Here is a 15,775-nt window from a genome sequence, read left to right as displayed (position 1 = left end):
GGCTCCCAAGTGACACCTAGCCAATCTAGGAGACACCACTCTCCAAGAAGTAACAAATGGTGTGTTGATGATGAACTCCTTGCTCTTGTGCTTCAAATGATAGTCTCCCTAACACTCAACTCTCTCTCTCACAGGATATGGATTTGGTGGAAAGAAGATTTGAGTGGAAAGCAACTTGGGAAGGCTAGAGATCAAGATTCATATGGTAAGAATGGAATATCTTGGCCTCAACACAAGTGTAGGTGGTTCTCTCTCAGAAAAGGTAAGTTGGAAGTGTAGGTTCGTTCTGATGGCTCTCTTCACGAATGAAGAGGAGGTGGAGGGGTATATATAGCATCCACACAAAATCTAACCATTACACACAACTTGCCAATCTCGGTGGGACCGAATTGATAAACTCGGTTGGACCAAATCAGCAAATCTAGTGACCGTTAGAATTTTCAGTGGGACCGACATGCAACTCGGTAGGACCGATATGGTTAGGGTTAGGGCATAACGTAATCTCGGTGAGACCGATTACACAAACTCGGTGAGACCGATTTTGGTAATAAGCTAACCAAAGAGTTGGTTAGGTAAACTCGGTGGGACCGATTCGCTCATTTCGGTGAGACCGAAATGTTACGAAAGGGAAACAGAGAGTTTACATTGCAATCTCGGTGGGACCGATCGCTCATCTCGGTGGGACCGAAACGTTACGAAGGAAAACAGAGAGATTACAATCCCATCTCGGTGAGACGGGGATCTCTATCGGTGAGACCGATTTTCCTAGGGTTTGTGGCAGTGGCTATGACATCTGAACTCGGTGGTGCCGGATAGAAAGAATCGGCGGGGCCGAGTTTGACTTTTGGTTTAGGTCATACATGGATGTGAGAAAGTAGTTGAGGGCTTTGGAGCATATTACTAAGCATTTTGAGGAAGAGCCTCATTAAGCAACACCTCATCCCTCTTTAATAGTATTGACTTTTCCTATAGACTCAATGTGATCTTGGATCACTAAAATAGAAAATGTAGAGTCTTGAGCTTTGAGCTTAAGCCAATCCTTTTGTCCTTAGCATTTTTTAGGGGTCCACTTTTCTCATCCATGCCATGCCAATCATTAAACTTTCCTGAAATATTAATCATGAAATAGCATTAGTTCAATGAGTTATATGTTGTTAGAAATTACCAAAATCACCTAGGGGTACTTGCACTTTCAGACGGCGACGACGGAGTCTGCGAGATAGGGTTGGGAGCGGCAGCGGTTGGGCTCGGTCCGAGCGGGTGTGGCTCGATCCGGCCAGGTGTGCGAACAAGTGGGGGTAGATCTTTAATAACTGTCAATTTTGCACAAAAAAAAACCTGCGTGCATGCGTATTCCAGCGAGCTGGGCACATGTGGTAGTCAATGCACACTTGGCATCGGTTGACTCGAGCCAACTCATCATATACGTACATAAAACTGTATAATGGACCGTAGACGACCTTCTAGAGCAAGTTTGGTGATTATATTTCGGGTATTTGTAACCACACGGACTAAAGTTAACGCCAGCCCAAGTAAATGCACGTGTAGTGAATTTTTCTCCTGCTTACTTGACTGAAGGCATGCGATTCTTCCTCACACGACCCACCACGAGACTCCTGCAGAGGCGCGCCAGCCACCGCAATGGCGCACCCACCGCCGCTTCTCTCTTCTCCACCGACCTCCGTCGCTTTGATCCAGGCCGAGCATCCGCAACGCCGCTTCTCTGTCCTCAACCCAGCTCAGTCGCTCCGCTCGACACCGGGCATCTCCGCAGCGACGCTCCACGGCGAGATTGGTCGCCGCCCCCTCCGTGAAATTGAAGGTCGGCGGCGTCGGTGCCGACCACCACGACAGGGAATGCGGAACTGCGGCGGCTGGGCCGACGCCTCCCCTCGCCCCTCTCTCCGGCGGCTCCCACCGCACCGGAGGCGGCGGCGCGCCAGGACTTAGTGAGCCAAGCGGAGGCCTTTCCAGCACCAGGCCCAATGCTGCTCGGGGCTTCTTAAGTCATGCCTTGGGCGTACCGGACAGGCCCAGGCCCAGGCCCAATGCTGCGAATTCGAGGTTGCCTACCGTCTCCTTTCAAAGGCGAAAGCTTGCGCGGGCGTCATATATACAGCCTCCGCCTCACCGTCTTCTTCCTCGCCCTCTTCTTCACCCTTCCCGGAGCGGAGAAGCTTGCGCAGGCATCATATACAGCCCCCGCCTCGTCCCCTTCCTCGGTCTGCTGAACCCTTCCTCGGTGTGCTGAACCCTTCCTGGAGCGGAGAAAGACCAGGTTTGTACATTACGATCTTGACGCATGATTTCTTGCGGGGTTTATCTGCGGAGCGCGTATCTTGTACAACATTACCGAATTTGGTTGAGTTCTGGGCATGGTGTTTCGTTCTTGATCATCCCCTCCCCTCCTGCGCTGCTCTTCTTCCCGGAGTAGAAGACCTTTGGACGTTAAAATTCAGGAGTGCAGATGAATCTTTCCAACTTTCTTGGATTCACGAGTTCTTGCAGAGTTAATTTGTGTTGCATTTCGTACGACAGTACCGATTTTCGTGGGAATATGGTACGGTTTCTTGGTTAGAACGGTTCTTGGTCCTCCCGCTTGTGCTGCTCTGCTTCCCGGCCGGAGTTACAAGAGTTTCGGACATACAGTAGGATTTAGGGGGACAAAAGCACGATCCCAAGTTCTCTTGGCTTGATGATTTGCTGCGGGGATAATTTGTGGAGTATATTGTACAGCAGTACCAAGTTTAGTGGAATTTTGCATAAGGTTGCTTCGTTAGAATGGTTCTTGGTCCTCCCGCCCGTGCTGCTCTGCTTCCCGGCCAGAGTTACAAGAGTTTTGGACATTAGGATTAGGGGCACAAAAAGCACGATCCCAAGTTTTTTGGCTTGATGATTTGTTGCGGGGTTAATTTGTGGAGTATATCAAATACAACGTACCAATTTTGGTTGACTTCTGGAGGCGATTTGGGGACTAGAATAGTTCGTGGTCACGAATATGTTACCTTCCTTCTTTCTGCTCCCGCCTGTGTGTACATTAACGCTTTAGGGGCACAGAAGCATGATTCCAGGTTTTCTTAGCTTGATGAGTTCTTGCGGGGTCAAATGTGGATTAGCTGGTGCATCAATATTGATTTTGATGGAATTCTGGAGGTTCTTGGCTGGTTCTTGGTCGTGGATATGCTACTTTACCCTATCTTTTCTGTTGATTGCCAGTTTATATGGTATAATATATGGAGTACGTTCTAGTGGTCTCTGGTTGGATTTTTGTTCTTCAGTTTTTTGAAGTGCAAAATGGGCAACGTGAAATTCTGGTGAATACATGCCATTGTTTCTTACTGTGGCACAGGAAACAGAGAATGGTTTCCGTGATATTAATTATTTATGACACCAATTTATTATTTTTTAATTTTCCTTGATGTTCTCTGTGGCACAGGAAACAGAAAATGGTTTGGAGGTCTGACCAGCCTTGCCGCTTCTACATGATTGATGGATCTTGCAAGTATGGTTCAGACTGTTGGTTCTCTCATGGACTTGACTCATTTGGGAGGATAGAGATCCAAATCAGGGTATTTCTGCATATGATGCATGGTTTTCCTGTCCCAGTAGTGGATTTGCCACGGAATTGCTCTGAGTTGCACATAAAGCTTCTGCAAGACGGACAGGATGGGAATCCTGATCACCTGCTGAGTTTGCTCTGGCGTCTTCATACGATTTATTTGTTTCATGACAGGTTTTCTGTGGTCTCATTTCTAATATCTCTCTTTTAGTTGTCTGTTTTGTTCACTTTAAATTAGCAATGAGACACATCTCTTTACCTTTCTGAAAAAAATTGAGACACGTCTCTTTTCTTTTTCTAGACGTTCTGATTTATAACCATTGATGTTTCAAAACAGCTTTCAATGGTATGTAATCCTGTTGGAGGTTGCTCCACCAGCCTACAATCCAAATGTGATGGATTTCAATAGTGAAACTCGGATTTATATCACCTTCTCTGCTCAAAGTAGAGAAATATGCACTGAATCAAAGGTTCATTCGTATTTCAGGTATCGTCTTGTAACTTAAGCGTTCAGGCCCTTTAAATAAAGATCCCAAGTGCTATGTCATTATGTTAATATTATTTATGATGTTTGTTCCAGCAATTTCGGGTCTGTCGTGTCTGTGACTATTCCGCATGGAAGGTCATATGGTTTTGTGAGATTCATGCTCCCTGGGACAGTGAGGCTGCTTTTATCAAACTGGAATCCTGAGGTCCCTCACTTCATCTCCGGAGCAAGACTTCACGTGGACCGCTATATCCCCTATTATCTGTGGTAACGATTTAGTACATGGTTGCTTTATTTTGCTTCCTTTTACGTTATCCTATCATATAGTGTAAACGTAGATCTATAATTTCTGTTAAAACAGTATCTCATGTGTGCTATTCACACATACAGAATCTTTACTGTTAGCTATGGTGGAAATGTCGCATGACATTTTTCTAAGCTCTTATGACTTACTTTATTTTTGGCATTTCTCAGACTAGTCAGTTGCTGATTGTTATCGACTTCTCTTTTGTTTGACTTTGTGGACTAGTCTCCTTTTCCAGCATCATTATCCATTTAGGATGTCAGTCCCAGAATTTGATTTCCAAGCTTTGTTGTTGTCATTTGCTTCCTAGTGACATGGCTACACATTAGGCTACTGATTTGAATTTTTTTTTGTGTATCTAGGTGGCCTATACCATATTCTGTAAACATCACTAGCCTTTATTCTCTCCGTAAGCTGCTGGTTTGATTTTATGCTTCATTTAGGTTATGTTGGTTTCGTTTATTTTGTATTTTGGGGTACTTATAAAGTGTCCCTGTCGTTCATTAATTCAATTCATGGAATTAGTTTATTTTTGGAGCACTGATTTAGTTAGGCCGTACCTTACTCAATATATTTTTAAATGTTACAAGTTCAGAAATAAGGGACCTTGTTTTTTTGCATTTGTGAACTCTGAATGCTCAAGTCTGGAAATGTTGCAAATACAGGAACCCTGCTGAGAATCATGGGCCGAATGGCCTGGATGGAGGGCCAGGACATGTACCAAATGCCCTGGGTGGAGTGCCAGGACAAGAACCAGGTGCGCCAGATGGAAACGCAGCACAACAAGATATGTGAGTTTTCCTTCTTTTTTACCTTCATCAATGTATTTTAAACATTACAAGTTCAGGAATAAGGGACTTTTTTTGGCATTTGTGAACTCTGCTCAAGTCTGGAAGTGTTGCAAATACAGGAACCCTGCTGGGAATCATGGGCTGAATGGCCCGGGTGGAGGGCTAGGACATGTGCCAAATGCCCCGGTTGCAGTGCCAGATGACGTGCTAGGTGTGCTGGATGGAGACGCAGCAGAACAAGATATCTGAGTTTTCCTTCTTTTTTTTACCTTACCCAATATATTTTAAATATTACAAGTTCAGGAACAAGGGACTTTTTTTGCAATTGCAAACTCTGAATGCTCAAGTCTGGAAGTGTTGCAAATACAGGAACCCTGCTGGGAATGGAGTGGCAGGACAAGTGCCAGGTGTTCCGGATGAAGTGCCAGGTGTGCCAGATGGAGGCGCAGCACAACAAGATATGTGAGTTTTCCTATTTATGTCGGCATTTTCAGCTACCATCTATCGACTTTTAGGATGCTTAATCGAGCTGTTATGCTACCTAGAATGGCTGACCTTATCATGGTTGCGACAAACCAAATTATGCTGGAATCGGAGCACTTCAGATGTTGCGCGTTATTTGATATTCTGTATTATTTTGAGTAGCAACGGCCATTGTTATTTGGCCATTGTTATTTCCCATTCCGATATCATTTTTGTTGCCTTTCCCCTGTTGGTTAGTCTAGTAGTAGCAGATCTGAACCATGTGAGCTCTTTTGCAGGGACGAGATCGCTGCCGCTCTTCCAGATGTCGACTGTTTCTACAAGGAGGCCTGACCTGACCAGCCAGTGGCGCAAGTATAAGTGGATTGGAACGGAGTTCCCCATTCAGATGTTGTCGACTCCCATTCGATACATATACACTCCAGACATAGATTGTAGATTAGATGAGTATACTAAAGACGCAGCAAACTTGAGTACACTATACTGATTACTGAAACGCTTCTATGGTTTCCTCTTAGATAGATCATATAAACAAAGGGAAGTTTTTGTACATTGAAGCGCTTTCCTTGGTTGATTAGGTTTGGGGTCAACCCCCCTGCTGTTATGACCTGCTGATGCATGATCTAAGAATCCTTGTAATTCTACTCTACACACTGAGTTTTTTTGGTAGTTAATAGCAAAACAGAAACAGTTTGTGTTTGCATATGACACTGAGACCTGTGCGTCTCTTTCGGAGAGAGTAATGGAAGATATCTTCAGTTTCAGTTGGTTCATTGGGTTTTGCTTACCTGTTTAGTTGTACGTCATTGTTGTTTATCTTCGAGAGAGAGTTGCATTACTCTGGTGATAGGAACAAGTGGTGATTATTTCCAACCTGAGATTAGTACATGCCAGATTTTCTTTGAATTGTTGCACATCATTTTTGAATTGCCTTGAGATTAGTACTCCTACATGCCAGTTTTTTGTTTTTTTTTAAGTGGGACAATGCTAGTGCTAGAGCTAAAGCTTCCTTTAGTTGGCACCACCGGAAACAAAAGGCTGCCTTTTTTAGCTCCCAAGCCCCAAACCAAACAGTGCGTGCGAACTGACGCGGCTGAAGCCGGCTAATTTCAGATGATCAAAACACACATGTGTATGTTGTAAACATTTCGAATAAGGATGGCGGGGTACATATTGTTGATGTAGTATGAACATACAAAATTTGAGCCAATATACAGTGGTGGAGGCAGGAATGCGTATAATCTGATGTTGGGGAGGGCCGGCTGCAGGCAATAGTAAAAAAATTCACTGTTCATATGCATAATACAAAGGAAATTAGGATGTTGGGGAGGGCCCGGGCCCTGGCTGGCCACCCCCTGCCTCCGCCACTGCCAATATATGTTAGGTGCTGCTACCCGGCCGACGGATATTTTTATAAGATACACCGCCTCACGAGTCATCGGCTTTATTGGATTGAGCGATTGAGCGTCACTTTTTATCATTGCAACACAGGGTGTGTTGCGGGAAATTTCTACAACACGGATAATGTTGCAATATTTTTTTTGCAACGGAGGCCTTATTTCAGTTTTATTTTATTTTTTTGCAACAGATGTGTTGTTGCAATTTAGTTTTTTTTTGCAACAAAGGTCTCATTACAAATTTATTTTTTCTGCAACATAGGTCTTGTTGCAGTTTTTGCAACAAAGACCATATTGTGAAAACTCGTCATAGTGGACAGTCAGCAGCAATAACGTTGACCGAAAGAAAGAAAAAAAAGGACCGCTCGGTTAAGACATGCGCCGTAAGGATGAGCTTGCGGATGCTCACGTGCGATCCGCCGGTAGAAGCCAAGCGTTTTCCATATATATTTGCGTTATATAAAGAAAAGAAAAGGAAAGGTGTGAAATACACATATCTTGTCTTTTACATTACTGCAAATACACACGTGCTGTTGCGTGAAATTTTTCAGATTCATACATCCTAAACTTAGTAACGAAATATTGAAACTTGACGGAAAAATTCGCTCAGAAGCACATGACCCCAGCATTTTCTGGTACATGTGGCCCCTCGCCGAATGCTGCACTCGTTTTCTTCTTCCGCTACTGCACCTGCTGAGATCCCTCGACGGTATAGTTTTTAAAAGTGCGATTCCCATCATAACCCTGTGAGAGACAGGGAGGGCGTAGGCACAGTACTAGTACCATTACAGGCAAATCTCAACCGCATAATCTCTATCATTACAACCCTGAAGAAAATTTACTATAGCCTACTACTCCCTCTGTTCCCAAATATTTGTTTTTCTAGAGATTTCAACAAGTGACTACATACAGAACAAAATGAGTGAATCTACGCTCTAAAATATGTCTACATGCATCCGTATGTTGTGTCCATTTGAAATGCCTAGAAAGACAAATATTTGGGAACGGAGGGCGTATATGTCTGACACAGAAGTTGCACGCTATATGGTCAAGCTGCAGTTTTGCTAGACTTAATATGTTGCTCGAAAGTTGCGGTTAACCGTAAGTAGAAGTCAAGGCAGCTACTCTTTAAGCAGTTAGCAGAATGTTCGATCAGCTATTCCGGTGGATGCTGTTCTGTCAGATGAACCATCCATTTGTAGTTGATCCGGAGCTATCAGAAAGACTCTACAAGATGTTTCACAAGGCAACAGCTGAACAGAGGGGTAACCAGGCCAGCAACCTAGGCCATTTCCTGGAAAATAGTAGACCAATCATTAGAACTACGCAAAATAACAACCGGAAGACACAGAAAGAAAAGGAAAGTGCTGTGTAAGATGGTCATCTTACAGTGAGGAAGGGCAGGCTCATAGTCTAAAACGCAACCTATCAGCTGAATATTAATCATCTACTGCCTTGGTGCTAACAATTTCCTTCAGACTTCTCGGCAAAACCTGCCAACAGACGCTCTGTCTCGATGTATGTTACTTCTCTCTCTAAGTTAGTCAAAGGCTCATTGATGGCAAAAATGCTCGTCCACAGGCGCGAGGGAGGTTAATATGAAATAGACCCTCTGGAGCTTTCTTACAGTGAGGACAGGCACGGAAGTCAGAAGCAACCCTCTTGCCTATGGTCAAGTTCCTCAAACTATCTACCGTCGTGATGCCAATGGTTTCCTTCCAGTCTTATCTTCGAAACCTGTCAGCAGCAAGCTCTGTCTAAATGTATGGTACTTCTCTAAGCTCGTCCCAGCCAACCGCTGGCAAAAACGCTCATCTGTAAGCACAAAGGAGCTAAGAGGAAATGGGCCCTTTGGAGCTTTCTTCAATGAAACAAGAAAACGGTGACGGGGACGAATTCTCTGCTCAAGAGACAAGCTCAAGTACATGGGGTACTTCGTCAGGGATTGAGCCTCATTCTTAAGGTCATTGACCAAATAAAGATACTTTGGTTTGAGATTTTTCTCCACCGACAAAGATAGCACCTGAAAAACATGGCAGGATACATTTACCACGAGAGACACTTAATAGCAACAGCAAAGATATAAGGATGAGGAATGATAACATGTATATGGACATATGGTAATACCTGAGTAAGACTTGTCAATATTTTGAGAATATCAGAGTTTCTCATGCCAATGCTTCTAAGGAAATTGATTCGAGGCAAGATGCCCTCCTCAATGCTGTAATGAAGCAGCTGTGGGTGCTTTGTGACCATTTTGACAATGCTATCTTTGGGAGCCCCTAGTTCTTTTGAGAGAAAAAGAAATCGAGATTTCCACGCATTATCAATTCGCTGCACCAGAATCTGAGGGCTTAGCTGCACCACTTTTCCCACATCCCTCTCCTCAATACCCACTTCCTCAATCAAATAGCTTATAGTTGGCTTCAGGGACTGCTCAATACTGTAAGATAAAAATGAAGGGGCAGAAGAAATAATTTGCCCCATACGTGCATCCGGAACACCAATGCCAGCCAGAAAAGCAACATGAGACTTCAGATTGCTGAGAGTGTATTCCAAGATTTGCGGCTGTCTGACCAGCATCCTCTTCAGATCCTTGCTTTTAACACCAACACTTAGAAGGAACTCCAACCTTTCTTCTGCAGAAGCCCGGTTGATTTGCAAGCAAGCCATGTGTCTTTCATAAATGTAAGTAAAATGGGATTCCCTCAGTCCAAATGAGCACAGGTAATCAATAAGCGGTAACCATTTATCATCAAAGTCATATTCTTCTTGCAATTTTTCAAACAGAATACGAGAGATGCTTTCATTTTTCAACTGCAACAACAAATCTTTGTTAGTCAATGTACCTTACATACTAAAATATGGACCAGAAACATGCACATACTGAATTGATCTTAGAAATCTACCTCTACTTCACTGTTCATGCTTGTAAGATTTAGTAATGTTCTGTTTATTTTGCTCCTGGGCTGGAGGGAATTAGACCTTCCTGGACTAGCATGTTTATCACGAGTTTTGGGCCGCCTTCCTTCCCAATTTTCTTTCACCAGTTGTGTTTTTCGTCCTGAAGCATAGAGCCAGGTTTCAATACAAGGTACCATTGTTTTTAAGAAATTTTACATAGCTTAAGTATACCTGCTCTCTTGTTCGGAGCACGCGGGTTGTTTGTATAAAGGACACCAGGATACTCCAAACCTGATAAATCGTCCTGAAAAGAGTAGTGCAATATAGAGTAAGATATACTGGAACAGTGAGTTTGTAATATTTGTTTTATGAGCAGATAAACATAAGTGATTTTTTTAGACAAAATTCTGCATAATAATTCAAACGCAGCATCTAATGATGTAGTATGAGCAGTGTGTCAACACAACATGTGACATACACCTTCCAAGGAAATTCTGTACACTGGGTTTAGATAGACCACTGTTCATTATGATAACACCCTTTTAAATAGCAAAACATGGGAGCATTCACTATGGCGTCATGTGTCACTAATATATGAAGGGGCAATTGAACACGTTGTATCGCAATATCCTTTTTAAGTATGTATTGTTTGCATGTGAGCACAGAAGCATCTGATGTTACCGAAACTAAAAGGAGCTAGAAGAGTTTGGTCAATATGTTCCAGCTCTCCTAGCAAATCTCAGACCATTTGTCAGGACTCGGGAGGGTTCAATGGTAACAGCACTGACAATTCATCATTGTTCCAAATATCGGCCAGTTAATCTGCACCTCAGTCAGTTAATCGCTACTCGGTGGGTCACCGAATAGCCAATTAACTAATTTATTTATCAGGCGATTAACTGGAAAATTCGCCTATTTATCCCTACTCAGCACCCGACCGATATGGTACAAGTTACCGATATCCTGACCATTGCAATTCATATCCAAACACAGAACTACACAAGACCTGCCAAATGGCTGATTGCTCATGCTTTGTTGGCACTAGTCCTTACGAAGCCTCGACAAAGTTCTTACACTACAAAATATTAACTGTGCCACATTATGCGGTGCTTATAATCTGATAAAGTATCAACTGTGCTACATTATGTGGTTATAATGATCTGATGTAATGTGAGATACAGAGCCAAAACTGAACGCACGGGAAGACAAGCATTCATATCAAACATGCAAATTGTACTCCCTCCGAACTGCATACCGGAAGTATAAATTCTAGAATAGGCACAAACGGTATAGGTATTTCCTTGATGACTAGGGTATGCCAAATCTTCACGAGACACTGAGCTAGAGATTACATCACGCTCTATACCAATACGATTGTCCAATTAAATTCTCCTGCGACGAGCACATTTTAAAACCAAGTGAGAGCCCAGTTCGCATTTCTCTCACATGACTAGAGCCAGGCACTGGCAGTGAAGCAAAGGCCTACTCAACTTGGCAATGATTACTGGTATTGGGGAAGCTCACCTCGCTCTCGTCGTCCTCGTCGTACTCCTCATCTTCTTCCTCTTCATCGTCGTCGAGGTCGTAGTAGGGGTAGCGGGAGCGCCGGGAGCGGCGGTTGGGCTTGAGGAGGCGCACGTTGGTCTGGAGCGAGAAGGCGACTGAGGCGAGGGAGCGGCGGGCGGTCGCGGTCGCCGAGGGGAACGGGCGGCAGGGGAGAACGGAGCGACCGAGCGCCGCCAGCGGCGGCGGATGCAGCTGCAGCAGCGCCATGGGCGAGAGTACGGCGGGGCTTCGATTATTTGGATTTTTATCTGCGGCGGTGGGGGATGTTGGGGATTCGGTCGGGGTTTGGATGAGGACGAGGAGAGAATCTTTCGGGGGCGTAGTAAAGGGGTTTAAGGCCCCGCTGGGCCGGGCCGCTGAGTCGGCCAGTCGGCGCAGGACCATTTTTCTTCTCTTTGATGGTTGGACGTTGCAAAGAGAGTGTAACTTCCATAATCCGTCAATTCTGGTAGGGAAGTAAACAATGTAAAAGGAAACTGCGTTGGGTGTCGTGGAACGTCATGACTAGACCCAAGAACCTGGGAGGTTTAGCCTTTCGTGATCTCGAAATTTTTAACATTGCCTTACTCTCAAGACAGGCATGGAGGCTGCTACAAGAGCCTGATTCTCTTTATGCACGCATACTGAAAATTGTTTATGTCCCAATATTATCTTTCATGGAAGCATATCTTGGGTCACACCCATCTCAAGTTTGGCGCGCCATTATAGATGGGAGGAATGTTCTTCACCATGGAGTTATTAGGCGCATTAGGGATGGTTTAACTACCAATATCTAGCGCCATAATTGGATCCCGAGGGTGGGTTTTAATGATGCTTGTTTCATCGTTGGTGGCAGACCCTCAGCGGTTGGTCCAAGAGCTGGTCGACCCAACGGCGGCCGCATGGCGAGAGAAATTAGTCACACAAATATTTCTGTCGGTAGATGCCGAGGTGATTCTCAAGATACCACTATGTACTATGCAAGTAGATGATTTCTGGGCATAGTTGGGAGATTCCAAGGGGCGTTTTTCTGTCAGCTCGGCTTACAAAAAAATTCACAATATGAAGATGGGAAGAGAAGCTTGGCTAGAGGACACTGGTGAGATGTCTAATGGAGTAGTGGAACACAATGTGTGGTCATCGATCTGGAATATGCAAGTGCCATCAAAATTGAAGATATTCACGTGGAGGCTGGCGCAACACTCGCTTCCCACCAATGACGTTCTGCACCATTGGCACATGTCTTTATCACATGTGTGTGCTTTATGTGGAGCTGAAGATAGTTGGCGCCATTCATTATTGACTGCAGCTACTCCCGGTGTGTGTGGGCTCTTTCGAAGGAGGATCTTGTCCAACATATGTGCATGCAGAGAGAAGAACAAGCAAAGAAATGCCTGTTCGTGATGAGCGAATCTCTTCCACAAGCTGAGTTTAACACAATGATCGTGACACTTTGGGCCATCTGGGCAGTATGGAGGAAGATAATACACGAAGGGATCTATAAAACACCTTTCTCTACTCATGCTTTCATCACGAGTTATATCTCAGATTTGCAGCAAATTCAAGAAGACTGTGGTGAGGGCGGCAGCAGCAGTTTTACCACGCCCAACTACATGGCAGCCACCTCCGGATGACCACATGAAGATCAATGTTGATGCGGCAGTTTCACACGCTGGCCGTTTTGGGGCTGTGGGAGCGATCTACCATGATATTTCAGGTGTTTAAGGGTGCATCGGTTGTCATCTTCAGAAAACATCGAAGACCCGGAGGTTCTGGAGGTCCTAGCCATCAGAGAAGCCTTGGCGTTAGCGGAGGATATATATATATGAACAGTGAATCTTCGTCGCGTCAGATTGCAAGACTGTTGTTGATGCGATCAAAGGGGGGACGGCGGAGTCTTATGGAGCGGTGGTACAGAAATAACACAACGAGCTAGGTCTTTTACTTTTTTTCAGTCATAAATTCTGGACCTCGAATTTCGAGGCTCACAACCTCGCGAAGCATGCTTTAACGCTGGGGACCGGCCGCCATGTTTGGTTAGGCCACCCCGGTGAGCTTTTGTTCGTTTCTGTAAACATTGTGATGGTTTAATAAAGCTTCCGCGAGTTTGCCTAAAAAAAATTACCTTACTGTTCACTTGGCAAGTCATTCGATCTCAGTCTGGCCAACGCGCGGTTCCATGTTTTTTTTAAATCACCGAATTACACAAGATCCTGATTTAGATATGGCACGTTGCTAAGATGGTTACGCCGCAACTATTTTCTTCTGGGCTTCATTTCCATATGAGTGGCGGAGTTTTAACATTGGCTCTCCAAGTTTATCATGATCTTACTCCATTATCCAAAGTTATTATAAAGAGGCATATCCTTGTAAAAGTTGTATGTGTATTGTAAATGTGTTCCTTATTATAATTATTTGTTTAATTAGAAATGTTAATGTAATTAAAAACTGAATTTTAGACGCACAATTTTTAAAATTATTCATGTATTTTCAAAAATTTACATATTCACTTGTTTTTTTAAAAAAATGTCAATATAGAAAATGATCATTTATTTTTTAAATGTTCTCGTATTTGTTTAAAAAATCATGTACTTTTAGAAAATGTTCGCATATTTTTAAAATTGACCTTATCTTTTTTTTAAAGTGTTAACATCGTGTTTACCAAAAAAAATTCCTTTAAAAAGAATTAAAAATGGGAAAACAAGAATAGAGTAGAAAAAATAATAAAGGACAAGAAGAAGAAACATAAAACCATAAAAAACAAAAAAAGGCGAAGTGGAAACACAAAAAAGCAAACAAAAGCTTGAAAAAACCATTAAAGAAAAAATTAAGGAAAGCCGAGTGAATTTCAAAAGTAAAATAAGATGCCGGATGGGCCGGCCCATAGGAGAAGACACGTGGAAGATTGGTGCTTTATGAGCCGCATCTACCGAGTGGCGCCCCGCTAAGTCCCTACTCTGATCCCGAATTCCCTAGTTTCGTTTCATAGTTATTATTACAATATTTTTCTTATTTTAATTTTGCATTTTCATTTCATCCTTCCATTAAATATTTCACACAAATTAAAAACTATGAACGTTTTCAGAAAACCATTTGAGCATTGATTGCCATTCTTTCCTTTCTAGCCCGGCTGATTCTTTTGATTAGAGGGCTCTGCGCGCCTTTTGCCTCTGAGGATCCGGTTGATGGTCTGGAAATGCACAGAGCTATTGCAATTTGTGGTAAGTAGAGTATGTTGATCAGGGGGGCGATTGCAGAGGCAACTACCAACCCTACAACTATCTCGTCACTCACGCGGCTACATTCACAATCTGAAAATAATCTATTCGCCGGTTGCTAGCGAAAACGATAATAAAGGTGATTTTATCTAAACAACCAATCAAAGGTAAAAAAACATAAATAAAATAACTAATCAAATAAAAGGGCAGTTCTTGAGTAATAAGGGTGTTCTCGGGGTGTCCAGAATCATCACTATCCATACATTCTGCGAATACCTAAGCCACTTCTCATGTTTCTCTTTATGGGTGGAGCCAGGTATAGACACATACATGCATGCGACAGCCCCATATCACATACGGCACCACTGTTCTTCCCCACTCCAGGATGAAGTGAGATAGGACATGTCACTAACCGACCTCCTCAACCAGACTCCATGTCAACAGTAATAACTTTCCTTTCAAAAGAGGCATATGTTGAATGATCGACTTCACCCAACATCAGAAAGATTATTAACATAAACATGTAAAAGAGGATTTCATATCGCCCAAGATATTCGGTTCTAGTACAAACCAAAGTTCATCTTATTCCCCAAGAACTAGATAAATTACTCAAACATGGAGATGAAGTACATAGAGGTTTGGGACGAGTTACAGGCCAACATGGTGTTGGAGATGGAGAAAGGGATGGGGGCAGTGATGGAGAGGGTGTCGGTCCTCTGACCGGCGCCGTACATGAGAGGTGCCTCCTTTCTTCCTTCTTGATGTGGCCCTCTCTCTATGGTGGAGCTACTGCAATGTTGGTTGTTTACTTCGACTCTTGATTGGCGGATCATGTCAGAGAAATTCTCGTGCTAGTAGGTATGACCTAGCTGTGGGAATCGTTGCACCACACCAACTTCACTACCTTTGCTACTAGTTGGAGAGTTTGACCTTACCCATCATCTGCATAGTGTTCTTGGATGTGATCGTGTAGCATAATTTTTATTGCGTAGCAAGTTCTCTCCTAAAAGACTGTGCCTCTTTACTTGTATGTGCTCTCTTCTTATCTCTAATAGACACAAGTTGTAGCGTTTCTCTGTAGAATGCT

At 43.5% G+C, this 15,775-nt stretch overlaps 2 protein-coding genes across 2 annotated transcripts; one reads left to right on the top strand and one right to left on the bottom strand.

Annotated features, from left to right (window-relative positions):
* Nucleotides 1-1,467: 1,467 nt before the first annotated feature.
* Nucleotides 1,468-6,367, top strand: LOC125541318. Its single transcript, XM_048704762.1, has 8 exons — nt 1,468-2,278; nt 3,437-3,733; nt 3,897-4,046; nt 4,140-4,313; nt 5,016-5,141; nt 5,261-5,352; nt 5,511-5,603; nt 5,903-6,367. Exons 2-8 carry the CDS (start codon nt 3,447-3,449, stop codon nt 6,109-6,111), a joined length of 1,131 nt encoding a protein of 376 aa, XP_048560719.1. The 5' UTR covers nt 1,468-2,278; nt 3,437-3,446; the 3' UTR covers nt 6,112-6,367.
* A 1,118-nt stretch (nt 6,368-7,485) lies between these two features.
* Nucleotides 7,486-11,795, bottom strand: LOC125536469 (transcription termination factor MTERF9, chloroplastic). The gene is made up of 6 exons (XM_048699695.1): nt 11,450-11,795; nt 10,157-10,229; nt 9,931-10,085; nt 9,149-9,838; nt 8,411-9,044; nt 7,486-8,315 (listed from the first exon to the last, which is right to left on the bottom strand). The coding sequence occupies exons 1-5, from the start codon at nt 11,696-11,698 to the stop codon at nt 8,712-8,714; spliced, it is 1,500 nt and encodes a 499-aa protein (XP_048555652.1). The 5' UTR covers nt 11,699-11,795; the 3' UTR covers nt 7,486-8,315; nt 8,411-8,711.
* Between the last annotated feature and the right edge of the window lie 3,980 nt (nt 11,796-15,775).

The sequence above is a fragment of the Triticum urartu genome, chromosome 2 (genome assembly GCF_003073215.2).
Source record: "Triticum urartu cultivar G1812 chromosome 2, Tu2.1, whole genome shotgun sequence".
Lineage (NCBI taxonomy): Eukaryota > Viridiplantae > Streptophyta > Magnoliopsida > Poales > Poaceae > Triticum > Triticum urartu.
Note: the sequence above shows the minus strand (reverse complement) of the source record. Positions and strands in the feature narration are given on the sequence as shown.

Coding starts and splice junctions, on each gene's coding strand:
- LOC125541318 (XM_048704762.1), top strand. CDS start 3,447: ATGGTTTGGAGGTCTGACCAGCCTTGCCGCTTCTACATGATTGATGGA. Junction 3,734..3,896: donor ATTTATTTGTTTCATGACAG/GTTTTCTGTGGT, acceptor GTTTCAAAACAG/CTTTCAATGGTATGTAATCC. Junction 5,604..5,902: donor GGCGCAGCACAACAAGATAT/GTGAGTTTTCCT, acceptor GCTCTTTTGCAG/GGACGAGATCGCTGCCGCTC.
- LOC125536469 (XM_048699695.1), bottom strand. CDS start 11,698: ATGGCGCTGCTGCAGCTGCATCCGCCGCCGCTGGCGGCGCTCGGTCGC. Junction 10,086..10,156: donor TGCTCCGAACAAGAGAGCAG/GTATACTTAAGC, acceptor TCTATGCTTCAG/GACGAAAAACACAACTGGTG. Junction 9,045..9,148: donor TATTGACAAGTCTTACTCAG/GTATTACCATAT, acceptor CATGTTTTTCAG/GTGCTATCTTTGTCGGTGGA.